The 12,866-nt window shown below is 38.8% G+C and overlaps 1 protein-coding gene across 9 annotated transcripts in view; it reads right to left on the bottom strand.

Moving 5' to 3' along the window:
• Positions 1–12,866, bottom strand: part of AKAP9 (A-kinase anchoring protein 9) — a 123,315-nt gene that overhangs the window by 69,879 nt on the left and 40,570 nt on the right. For all 9 annotated transcript variants that reach the window (XM_058678301.1, XM_058678297.1, XM_058678298.1 and 6 more), the window contains 5 exons: positions 8,408–10,795; positions 6,491–6,704; positions 4,880–4,959; positions 3,416–3,554; positions 2,847–2,932 (listed from right to left, as the gene is read on the bottom strand). In XM_058678301.1, the coding sequence (XP_058534284.1) occupies positions 2,847–2,932; positions 3,416–3,554; positions 4,880–4,959; positions 6,491–6,704; positions 8,408–10,795 (2,907 nt within the window). The remainder of the gene's footprint in view (positions 1–2,846; positions 2,933–3,415; positions 3,555–4,879; positions 4,960–6,490; positions 6,705–8,407; positions 10,796–12,866) is intronic.

Below are 12,866 nucleotides of genomic sequence, written 5' to 3'. Positions count from 1 at the left end.
TATTTTTAAAAGCAACAGATTTCATATAAAATTCATAAGTTTAAAGGACTAGCAACATGGGGCCCCCATTCCAAATGAAGAAAATGAAGCTGAACAGGCTCTGCCCCTTTGAGTGCTTCTCCAGGATTCACTCAGCCTTCTTTCATGAGCAGTTTATGTAGGCACTACATTTGCAACCTCCAGTACACCCCTCCTGTCTTCTCATAGCTCAGCTAAAATGAGAGAACCAGTGATGATTTGTCATAGTGGTTAAGACACTGCATCCTACAGCATAGTGCCTGGATTTGATTCTCAACTTCAGCTCCTGAACCCAGCTGCCTGGGAGACTATGGGAGACACTGAAGATAACGGTGGCCAAGACCCTGCCATCCATGTGGGAGACCCAAGACCCAGACTGACTTCCTGGTTCCTAGATCTGGCCCTAGTCCAGCTCACTGTGGGCATCCGGGGAGTGAACCAGTGGATGGAAATTCTTCCTTTCTGCCTCTTAGAAGCTGTGGGAAGTGGAGAGGGATGGGATATACATAAAGAATCTTTTTAAAAAGTACAAATCCACAGTAAATAAGAAAGATGAGACTAAGAGATTTCAAGCAATTTCTGGAAGAAAAGGGGCGGAACTGGTGAAGCATGAAGAAGCATCAGCCTTGAGCAGAGCCACAGTGTGTGCACTGCTTACGAGAACACAGAGGGGCCTCAGGTTCAGAGAAAAATGCACAGTGGTAAGGATGAGGAAGTGGACTGGGAAACAAGCACCCTGAACTTCAGTTAACCATTGTACACCCCTTTGTGCCAACCAAGTCAATAAAAAATCTGACGGCCAAAGTTTTTAAACAAAATTGGAAGAACTTGTTGGATGTCGGTGTTCCAGAGTAAAGATGCACACATTCTGGAACCAGGGAAGCGAGGTGTCTCTCATCAATGCAAGCTGTTGCTGCTGCTCACTGTCTTAAAAAGAATTAGGCCAAGCGGCAAATACCTATGTACATTTCTTGTTATCATAAGCTCTCCCATACTACACCATACGTATTACCCTGAAGGGTGGGGGAGACAAGAATGGAAAGAAAGCAGAAAGGTGATAATTAAGGAATTACATGACTTCTGTCAAGGCAAGGTCAGAGAAGTAAAAGCTGAAAGCTTGTTGACTGAGACAGGGAGAGGTGAGAGATGGGAAATTCTGTTTACAGGTGATCCAAAAAGAAAGAGAATCACAGACAACAGAGGGAAGTGTCACACTGAGAGGATCAGCTATGTTCTAGAGACGAGGAACACGAAGAGTAAGCATAGAGGAAAAACAACGACAGAAACAGAGAAAAACAGAAAAATTTGCCTGAAAGCAACAAGAAGGTAGGGAGGAAACACAAAAGAAATCTCAGAAATCAAGAGAAAGAGGATATCAACTGGAGCACAAGAAATAAAATAACCTCTTTATTGAAAAAGAGTGACTTCTGGGGCAGAATGAAGCTGAGAGAAGCGCACATGGTCCTGAGTAAGCCAGCTGAAGTAATACACAGGGAGACGTGAGGGATAAAGGCGGCTCCGAACAGAACACAGCGCCTGAAGAATACGGACGGCTGAAGGATGCTAACTGAAGAGGCAATCACAGCATGAACATCAGACACCTCAAGCGACCCTGAGGGTCCAGTGGAGGTCACTCAATGGTGACCCTGTGAAGGTCATGCGGCCCTTAGAAGCCAAGGAGCAGGACGGTAGAAGGGCACATGCAGCCTACACCAGGGCAGCAGAGAGACCACAAGTGTGGAAGGCTGGGGTCCTGGCAAGCAAACAATGCGATGAAGACAGTACACTGTGAAGGGAAGCGAAAAGGAACAATTGTACAAAAATGTCCAGTTAGAAAAGGGTTTGAATCTGCCTACTGGCCCTCCTGTTTAATTACCTAAAAAATACAGGAGTACGCGTCAGATTTTAATAAAAGCTGGATAAGGCTGTGTGTAATAGCACAGAAAGGGACGGGCAGCAAGAAAGGGAGAGCCACGAAGGGCAGAGCAGAATTTTAACCAAATATTCCTCATCAGCAATGTAGCTTTCACTGCCTATCAGTTAAATATTTCAGATCTGCCTAAACATTTTAATATAAATTGATATGAAATAGAACCCAGGAAGATATTTCTGTAACATGAGACTTACAGCACATATCAATGCTAGTATATGCTTCATTTTTCTAATACAGTTCATAAGCTTCCATGCCATGTAGACTCAAACTTATTTTCTACAAATACATTTTTAAAACTGCTTGAAAATAAGGTTGATATAACACAGTGTGAAACTAATGAACTATGTGTTAAATATCTAATCATCAAGCTTCTTTAAAACAGAAAGGGAAAAATTCAAAACATATTAGCTGTTGAAATGCTTACAAAGTATTTTATCATGATTTCAAAATCTCTCAAAAGAAGTTAAACACTCAATTTACAGAAATTCCTTAAATCTTTTCATGTTGCTGACCGAAGTTCTTTACAGCATTTTTCCTAATCTCTTACATGTTTATTTTTTCTTTAAAAGGAGGCACACAGACAGAAGGTGGAGAGCTGCTACCCACCAGCTCAGTCCCCAGATAGTTGCCATGACGGGGAGGTGGAGGAAAGGTGAAGCCGAAGCTGGGATGGCAAGCTAGGCCTCCCACGTAGGTCGCTTGGGTCATCAGCACTGTCTGTCAGGGCCTCTACTGGCAGAAAGATGGGGTCAGGAACCACCCAGGGACGGCAGGGTGGGCGATGGGCATCCTAACCGCTACCTGGCCCCTTGTTAACTTTTAGATAAAGCAGCTTACAAAAGTCAGGTAATACAACACGTGAAAATATTCTAAATACATTTTCCACTTTACAAACCTTGTTTACTCGTGTCTGAAGTACCAAGAGTTTGTTGTATTCCTCTGTTACTTGATTGAGAAGAGTTTGCATGTTTTCTTGAAAGTCTAGATGGTAACCAAACAATCATAATTTCAGTCCATAGTAAAATTCTGCATCTTCCAATAAATATTCATCTTGAGAAAGCTGTCCACTAGAAATAAACCTCACGTACTTTGTAACTAACATAAACTAATGCTGGACTTAATACTAAGGCAAATATTTCTTCACATTATTTTTATTTCTCATTTTATACTCATTTTTAAAATAACCATTGACATAAAACACATTCATCAAATACAGGAAAAAGGAAAGCTTCAACAATCTTCACAGCTAATAAAAACAACAGATATATATTAAATATAAGGTCTTATAAATATGATCGCTTCTCGGCCTTCTGGCTAAGATCAAGTATAGGTCTTTTAAATATGAAAAGGCAAATTTAACTTGAGAAACTTAACTTGGCCTCAAACGATCGAATCATTGTTAAAGGTGAAAGCTGCTAATTAGGAAATTCAACACAGTTCAATAATGTGGTAAGCTTTTATTACCTTGAACTTTACATCTGTAATCTTGAAATTGAGATTCTGGACATTCAGAAGTGTGACTGGCAGGATTCTCTTTTCCTTCTACATTTATTTCACATTTTACAGTAGGAGTATAATATTCACCAAGGACATGGCATAAAGTCTATTAACAGTAACAACAAAACTTTTTAAAGAAATTAACACTTGATTTATGCCTCCAAAAATCATTAAACACCAATTTCTTAGATGCAAAAACTTTCAAAATACCACAGTAAGCAAATATTCCTCCATACACCAATTCAATCTTCATAAGAAATAATCAGGTCTAAACTTTTTCCCCCTATGTGCAAGACATGAAATCTTTTTACAGTAGGAAAACACTGTTAAGCTTCACTGACAATACTATAATTTTTCTGTTTCCTTCCATGATAAAACATATCTTTAGTCATGACCTAGTTTACATCCTGTTCTGATGGAATCGCTATAATATTAACTACTTCTGGAAAAAAAACACCACAGGACAAAAATGGAAGTTCAGAAAATGATGATCAGAAAGAAGTCCAGGGGCACAGCATGAAGAGTCCAGATTCCAGCTTCCTGACAATGCAGACCTTGCAAAGCAGCAGGTGACTCGAGTACTTTATGGTCCCCGTTTCCCATGTGGGGGACCCAGACTGTGTTCCTAGTCCAGTCTCTGACCCGGTCCAGCCCTGCTATTGTGAGCATCTGGAAAGTGAACCAGCAGTGTGATATTCTTGCTCTGCTTCTTTTTCTGCTTTTGAAGTAATTTTTAAAATACAGTCTATATCACGCTCTATCAAGCAGATGATTTTATATTCATTTACTTTTGCATAGCATAAAAATAGTCCTCTGTGCTTTATACAAGAAAATTAAAAATGTCTGATACGCATTATTTCAGTTGTCCTCCTCAACAATATATTAATGTCATATAAAACAACATATGCCACATAATCATTTGCTAAGCTTCGCCTCTCTTCTTCACACAACTAGAAGTAACCATTAACAACTTCCAGATTTATACACAAAATCTATCAGCAACCAAGTCTGCTGGATTTTCGTGAGATTTGCTTAAAAGTCAACCTACACTGTCCATTAATAACTGAGTTTATTAAATTTCAGCACAGCCCTGAAGACAGAATTTGATCCCATTAGAGTTCCTTTTAGAAACCTTAATCACTCAATTTTAGATGAAGAAACAAGGACCTAAGAAAATTAAGAAGGTTGGTCATGGCAACATTGACTATTAGAGTCTGTTCAACTGGTGAGATAATTTACTTTTTGATTCAAACTGATTATCAGAAAAATGTTAAGTGTTTGTTTTAAGCTTAAATCTCCACTTACTCCCTACATGAATACGAAGTAAGACAGTTGGAAAAACCAGTCTGTATGATTCTGCTTACCAAAGCAGCAGTAACTTAGGATTCAGCACTTCTTATCTAAAGGTACTTCTTCTGTCTAGTCTCTTACCTGTGAAATACAGGAACATTCCTCAGCTACTGCCTCCTGAAGTTTTCCAAGGAGTGCCTGTAAAGGCTTCGCTTCATTGCCTAATGGAACAGACACTGCATTGAGACATTCAGCTAACATATTTAAGTGAGCTATCATTATCCTAGGTTTCTCCTGGAAGCCTCTCTGTTGTAATAGTCTTAAAATCTTTCAGAATTACTTTTCAATTGCTCAATGTCAACTGTCTCAAATGATATGTAAGATTTTCAATTTTCAGTGTACAAATGGTATATAGCAGTGACTACAAAATTTTTTTTGCTACAAGAAATATAGTTATATATATCTTTCATATGCATGCATTTAAAATAAAAATTCCCAAATCAATATTACTCTTACTATTTGTTATATAGTCCAATGTCTTTTGTTCCATTCTCCCATTTTAAAAAAGTTACATTAAACTGACTTCATTGGCCATTAATAGACTCATTAATTTAGAATTTGGAAAACAATCATGAAAACCATACTTCAAATCCTGTTAAACAGAAACCCCCAGAACTCCTTTGTGAAAAAAATATGTATCCTTTGTGTAAAATCATTCCTGAAATTGTATGCTACTGGCATTGGCAGTTCCAACAGAAAAACTCATGAATCACTTCCATCTTAAAGGCAAGGTGTCGGCCTATGTAGGCCTAAAGTACCTTGAACACAGGAAACCTGGTTAAAGGCATAATATTAAGTAACTATTAAAAGATTAATGGTGGTTGGGTGTGTGGCTCACTGTTTAGAAGGTCCCTCTGTCCCCAATCTCTTACTCGAATGCCTGGATTAAAAGTCCCAGCTTTGCTCCCAATCAGAGCTTCCGGTAATGTGCCCCCTATTGTGCAGCACATGATAATAGCAACTCCATTGCTACCAAACAGTGGGAGGTCTGGATTCAGCTCTGCACTTCTTGCATTAGCTGCAAACCCAGGACCATTGTTGTTATCTGAGTAGTGAACTAGTGTATGGGAGCTTGTTTTCTCTTATTTTTTAACTCTGTCTCTGCTTCTCAAATAAATTTCAAATTAAAAAATAAATAAAATCCTGCAGTAAGTCTGATCATCAACAGTATACAGCTTAAATATGCTTCATTCTGAGTGCATAAAGCATTTTCTAATCAAGCTTTTTCCAGTCTCTCTGGCTCCACCTCACTCATTTACTTTTCATATAATTTAAATTTTTATTTATCCAAAACAGACAAATTCCTAACACGTCCAGAGCTTAAAGACTCCAGAGCTCCCCCTGAAATGCCAACCCCTCTATTCCTGCCCACTGCTTCGCTCTACTCACCCTCCTAGGAGGCACAAGACTTTCCTTTTGCCATTCTTTCTATTCATTCTTCTATTTCAGAAATTGTCCATTTACTTTACAAATGCATTCCCAACAGACTGTGGCTTCTGGTGGTAAAATGATTCCAGGACTTTAGCTTTTTCAAGTACTTAGATGTCCAATGATTATGCAAACTATTGTACAGAGGACTGGGACACCCAAATCACCTTCCTCAAAGAATTCTAAGACAGGGACAGAATCAAATGGCAGGCTTTCAGTGAAAACTTACTTGATCCTTGACACTTTTAAGTGAAAACAATTTACCTGCTTCTTGTATTTTTGTATTTTGTAGTTCTAACTGGTGTATTTTCTGAAGTTCCTTGATCTTTTCCTCTTGAGCAGAGATAAGTTCCTCTTTCAGTCTGCAAAGAGCTTTATCTTTTTCGTTTTCCATGAACTCACGAACCTGATCCACTTGAGTGGAATAAACGAGGGAGAGGCATATGCGCTGGGCTTCCATCTGCAGCCTTAAGTCATTCTTAAAGTAGATGCATATAAACATTAGAAAATGACACAAGGACAAAAAATTTAGTTTCTACTTCTAACTAACCACAAGGGGGAAACACACATGAGTTTGAGAACTGAAGTCTTTTTTTCACTCTTCATTCCACTGCACTGTTCTACTGGACTTTTTCAAGAAAAACAGCACAATGTCTGTATTACCCCAATATTACAGCAAAATCTGACATTGGATTTTTAAATTTTCTCCGCAACATTTATTACCACCTGGTACATAGTGTTTATTTAGCTATCATATTTCAGGTTCCTTTAGCTCCCCTAAAATATAAGCTTTGTTCTTAATTGCCTATTTTTATTCACTGTTCTGTGATCAGAGCCTAAAACAGAACCTTGGAATGTAGCACGGGCTCTTTAAGCACGACGAAATAAATGCTGATTTCAAGTCTTTCTCATCACATGCCTGAAACATCACCAGGATGTGAAACTATCTGTGAGCTTTCCATAACGTTCCACTGACGTATCTGTCCAACCCAACCTCAAATCACACAACCACTACAATTTTATAAGCTCAAATATAAGAAACATGTTTTTCTACTATGTTTTTAGCCATGGCTGAATATTTACTTTTCTACCTCAACTTAGAGCCTCTTATTCAAGATCATCAAAAAACTTTTTTGGAAGTTTGATCAAAATTACAACGAAAGTAGGTAAGGTGTAGACAGCTGACATTTTCCTTTGTATCTTTCTACTATTTGATATGATGCACATTAACAAAGCCAGGTGTTTATGACCATCTTGTAAAAACAATTTTGGGGGGACCAGCATTGTGGCATAGCCTATAGTGCCAGCATTCCAAACAGGTGCTAGTTTGTGTCCTGGATGCTCCACTTCCAATCTAACTCCCTGCTTATGGCCTGGGAAAGCAGTGGAGGATGGCCCAAGTGCTTGGCCACCCACAAGGAAGACCCAGAAGAAGCTCCTGGTTTCCAGCTTCTGGGCAGCCCAAATATAGATGTTACAGCTAACTTGGGGAGTGAACCAGCGGATGGAAGATCTCTCTCTCTCCTTCTAACTATGCCTTTCAATAAAAATAAATCCATCTTTACAAAAATGATTTTCATAACAAAAGCTCAAAACATCTTTCATAGGTCTCAAGTTTTGGTTTTCTATATTTTTATGTCATATCTACTGCTGCCAAATCAACTTACTAAGAATTCTAAAAGAATTCTAAAATAATAAAGTTGGCAAATGATAACTGATCAGAAGTCCCCTAATATTATTCACTGTATACATTTTTTCAATTCTTTAGATATATTCAGAATTAATTCTGCTTTCTTTCCCTCAGGAATCACAAGACTCTGAAAGAACTCCAATCTTTACTTTTTCCTCTAGGGAAATACAATTTCATAACTACCAACCAAGTGTAAACTTTTCTACAGCTGAGATTCTCAACGGCCATTTAAACACTGTCTTTTCAAAGAAAATGTGGACACATCAGTATGTTTTATATTCTGAATAGAACATATAAGAGATTAACTAAAGCACAGACCACAGATGGTTAAGAAAAAGAAAAAGCTAAGGTAAATGGTAAAGAAATGATAAGCGTGGCTGAAAATTAAACTTCATTCTCTTGTATGAATGTGAATTTGTTTCAACAATGTATAAACCTGCCATATGAGATATGCGTTTTGTGATTTCCCAGATACAGTTAAGTATACGTACCTGTTCTGATTTAAGTACACTGAGTTCCTGCTGAAGTTTATCGCTTTCACTTGGTTCAGTTGTCCCAAGCGATGATTCTTTTGTTACCAAGGGCAAGTGATCCAAAAACAATTGTTCTTGCTTGCTTGCTTTTCCAACAGGCAGATTAGCAAAGGGAATTTTGTCTGTCACTGTTAGTCTCAATTCTTCACTGGAACCTTTCTTTGTGTGAGAAACCAATGCTCCACCATCCATACTTGTCACAGGACCAATTTCGTTGCTTGGAGAATTTAACTGAGTGTTCTCCATATAACTGTTTTCTGTCCTATTATGGCAAAGTATTCCTTCCAGCTCTCTACATCTCAATAAAACCTGCTCTTTCTCTTGCTTTAAGGATTTAACTTCTTCATTCAGAAACCCAATCTCAACATGCTGCTGTTTTAACTGTTCAGAAAGATTAGACAGTCTCTCTGAGAGTTCCAGTTTTTCTCGCTTGGTGACCTCAAGTTTTTCCATAAGTTCTGTTGTATCCTTCTCAACAACCTCACTGGCTTCCAACAGCTCTGTTAATATGGTTTTGTCATCTTCAGAGGCTGAGCTTTTCATTTTCACAGTGGGTAGATTTATTCTTTGCAAATGAAGCTCTTCATTAAGTGCTTCAAGCTTACGTTTGTACTCTAATTCTTGCTTATTCTTACTGTCTTCCAAATCATCTTTTACTCTGAGAAGGCAAGCATATTCTTCCTGTAACTCTTGATAGTTAACCTCAAAGTTTTTTTCAGCAAATGAAAACGTATTTCTTTGCTTTTCAATTTCTTCATTTAATTGAACACATTGTTGTTTGAGGCCCTCATTTTCTTCAGTGAGTATTTCTATTTCTTTCTGCCAGCTACAGTCTTTGGAATTAGACTTAGCGGAGTCCATGACAATCACTCCTTCATCTTCACTAACAGAAGTATGTATTTTCAACATGTCTTCCAGAGTCTTCTTCTCATCTTTCAGAATGCTATTCTCCGCTTCAAGCTGCACACATTTTCCTTGAAGGTCATCCTCTTTTTCCTTCATTTGCTTCTCCAATAACTCAGTTTTAAGTTGTAATTCTTGAACTTCCTGTTCGAGTGTTCCCTTTTCCTTCTCTTCCTGCCTGAGTATTTCGATTTCTTTCTGAAGTTCACTGATTTGAAGGGTCATTTCTTCAGATTTTGAATTCACAAGGGACTGCTGTGAGTCTTTTAGCTTTGAAATTTCCAAAATCAACTGATTCTGCTTTGTTATCAAATTATCTTTTTCCAACTGCATGGTTTCTATCTTTTGACTCATTTCACTCTGTAAGCCATCTATCTGCTGTTTATAGTGAATGCCCAAGTTTTCCTTAAGCTTTTCAGTGTTAATTCGGTGTTCAACTTCCAAATCTTCCTTCAGCCTGGAAAGTTCCTCTTCATGACTAAACAGAAGTTGTGTTCTCAATCTCTCCAATTCGGCTTCTTGTGACTCAGCCATCCTGTCTAATACAGCATTTTTCTCTTTTTCTAACATTTCAAGTTTGATCTTGTAATTTGTAACTTCTGCTTCATGTTTTAATTCTAGTTCCCTCCTGGATTCAGATGCTGAAACAATCTGAGCTTTCAAATCTTCCACTGTACTAAGGGACCTGTACGCTTCATTCAGTTTACTGTCTTGTTCAGCTATTGTCTGTCTTGCTCTCTGAATCTGGTCCCTTGAAAAGCTCAATTCTTCAAAAAGATCTTCAAGCTGTCTTTGTAAAGCAGACTTCTCTTCTGAAATCACTCCCAGTTCTTCCTTGAGTTTCTCCTTTTGAGAGTTAGTATCTTGCAATTTTATGTTCAACTCATTTATTGCCATGGTCATTAACTTAACCTGATCTTCATTAACAGTAGCATGTGGATATGATTTCAAAGCACTCTCCACTTCTCCCTTATGTTGTGCTTTAAGCTCCTCTATTTGCGACAAGTGCTGCTTTATTAATTCTTGTTTCATCTGCACAATCTGCTGCCCATACATCTCATCCAACTCGGCTCGAAGCTGTTCCAACTGTCTTTGTGTTTCTTGCTCCATTCTTTGCACTACATCAACTTCAAATTGGTTATCTTTATGATTTCTCTTCTGAAGTTCTTCAACTGTCCCCATCAACTGCTTTATTTCTTCAGAACATTGTCTTTCTTTTCGCTTAGAACTGGTCAGCTCTAATTTCATATTTTTAATCTCTTGGTTTTTTTGTACAACCTGTTCTTGTAATTCTCCTAATAATTTATCAGAAACTGTTACTTTATCTTTCAGTTCAAGAGTTTTTTTTTCTTCTTCTACTATTTTTGTACTTAATTCTTCAATGATAGCCTCCTTTTCTTGTATTTCTTTTTTATTTGCATTTTCTATTTTTTTATCTTGCTCCTTTTGGAAAAAAATATAAGAAATGGATTTTTAGCTTCTGAGAATTGATATCTCTTAGCCTCATTACTAAAAGACTGATAGGAATAATACTTAATTATTTATCAAAACTTTACCAAATGTCAGGTAAGAACTTGGACAAGCAACACTGTCTGACAGTAAACATGACAACACTTCGGGACTTCTTGGGAGAAAAACATTTCTCTTCCACTTCTAAGACTAAAATTTTCAACTTAAAAATACAACTGATGAAAAGTCTCTAAGCCATTATGTTCTCCCTTTTTATTGGGTAAACATTCCAAAACTATTCGGTACTTTCTGTAGCTAGTAAAGAATATCACATATTATCTAGAAATTTTAAAGAGAAAAGCCTTAAAAATAAATTAAGGGGGCCCAGTGTGACGGCTTAGTGGCTAAATCCTCGCCTCACTGACACCACGATCCCATATAGGTGTTGGTTTGTGTCCCAGCTACTCCACTTCAAATCCAGCTTTCTACTTCTGGCCTGGGAAAGCAATAGAGGATGTCCCAAAGCATTGGGACCATGGACCCATGTGGGAGACCTGGAAGAGGCTCCTGGCTCCTGGCTTTGGATCGACTCAGCTCCGGTCATTGTGGCCATTTGGGAGTGAACCAGAGATGGAAGATCTTTCTCTCTTTCTCTCCTTCTCTCTGTATATCTCCTTTCCAATAAAAATAAATCTTTAATAAAATAAAATAAATTAAGTTCCTTTTGTATACTATAGTGATTTGGTATTTACAGGCAAGTGCTCTGTAAAGAAAAAAAGAACAGCGAAGGGGCTAGTGTAGTGGTGTAGCTAGTATGCCATATGGGTGCTGGTTCTAGTTTCAGCTGCTCCATTTCTGATCCAGCTCCCTTCTTATAGCCTGGTAAAGCAACAGAGGATGGTCTAAATCCTTGAGCCCCGGTACCCACATGAAAGACCTGGAAGAAGCTCCTGACTCCCATCTTTGGACTGGCCCAGCTCTGGGCATGGTGACTATCTGGGGAGTGAACCAACAGAAGGACGAGTCTCTCTTTCTCTTTCTCTCTGTAATTTTGACATTCAAGTAAAATCAATAAAATCCAAAAAAAAAAAAAAAACCTATAAAAATAGCAATGAAAACAATTTCTATGGTTCTACTTTAAATTCATTCCTGGGCTCTTAAGTAAATCAGTAATTCAGGGCTATATGATGCTTATTGACTGAACATCAAGTAATATTAAAGACAATTCATTATCTAGCAACTGGCCCTAGACTTTGGGTTCAAGTAAAATCTGGAAGCAGCACTGACAGGTTTCCCCAGTTTCCACTCAGGACTGTGTCTTGGAACCACAGCTAAAGCCAAGGCACAGTTCTTATTACAGTGATACGGCACAGCACGTGGAAGCCCTGAGATCAGTCTTGGCAGTTAAGTACTGTAAAGCACAAAGAAAGGATCAAGAGCAGAAGCAGGTAAATAAAATCAGCCTAAGGAGACCACAGCTTCACAGAGGCTGACTGTATTAGCCTTCCTTAAAGGATGTCAACATCCACGAAAAGGCAGGGTTCAGAGGGAACTGAGGACAGCGCCCAGTCAAGCATAGAACAGGTAAGGTGCCATCAGCCTTCAAAAATTCTGGAAAATTCTTAACCTTTAAAAACTGCTGGAGGCTGGGCCAGGCGGCGTGGCCTAGCGGCCAAAGTCCTCGCCTTGAACTCCCCGGGATCCCATATGGGCGCCGGTTCTAATCCCGGCAGCTCCACTTTCTGTCCAGCTCTCTGCTTGTGGCCTGGGAAAGCAGTTGAGGACGGCCCAAAGCTTTGGGACCCTGCACCTGCGTGGGAGACCCGGAAGAGGTTCCTGGTCCCAGCTTCGGATTGGCGCGCACCAGCCATTGCGGCTCACTTGGGGAGGGAAACATCGGGTGGAAGATCTTCCTCTCTGTCTCTCCTCCTCTCTGTATATCCAGCTTTCCAATAATAATAATAAATCTTTAAAAAAAAAAACTGCTGGGGGTTACACTGCATTTAAGAAGTCTAGTCTACAGCTGTGGCTGCTTCCTGTGGGATGAACAATTCTAGTCATCTCA

This window comes from Ochotona princeps, chromosome 20 (assembly GCF_030435755.1).
Source record: "Ochotona princeps isolate mOchPri1 chromosome 20, mOchPri1.hap1, whole genome shotgun sequence".
Taxonomy (NCBI): Eukaryota; Metazoa; Chordata; class Mammalia; order Lagomorpha; family Ochotonidae; genus Ochotona; species Ochotona princeps.
This window is presented reverse-complemented; position numbering and strand designations above follow the sequence as displayed.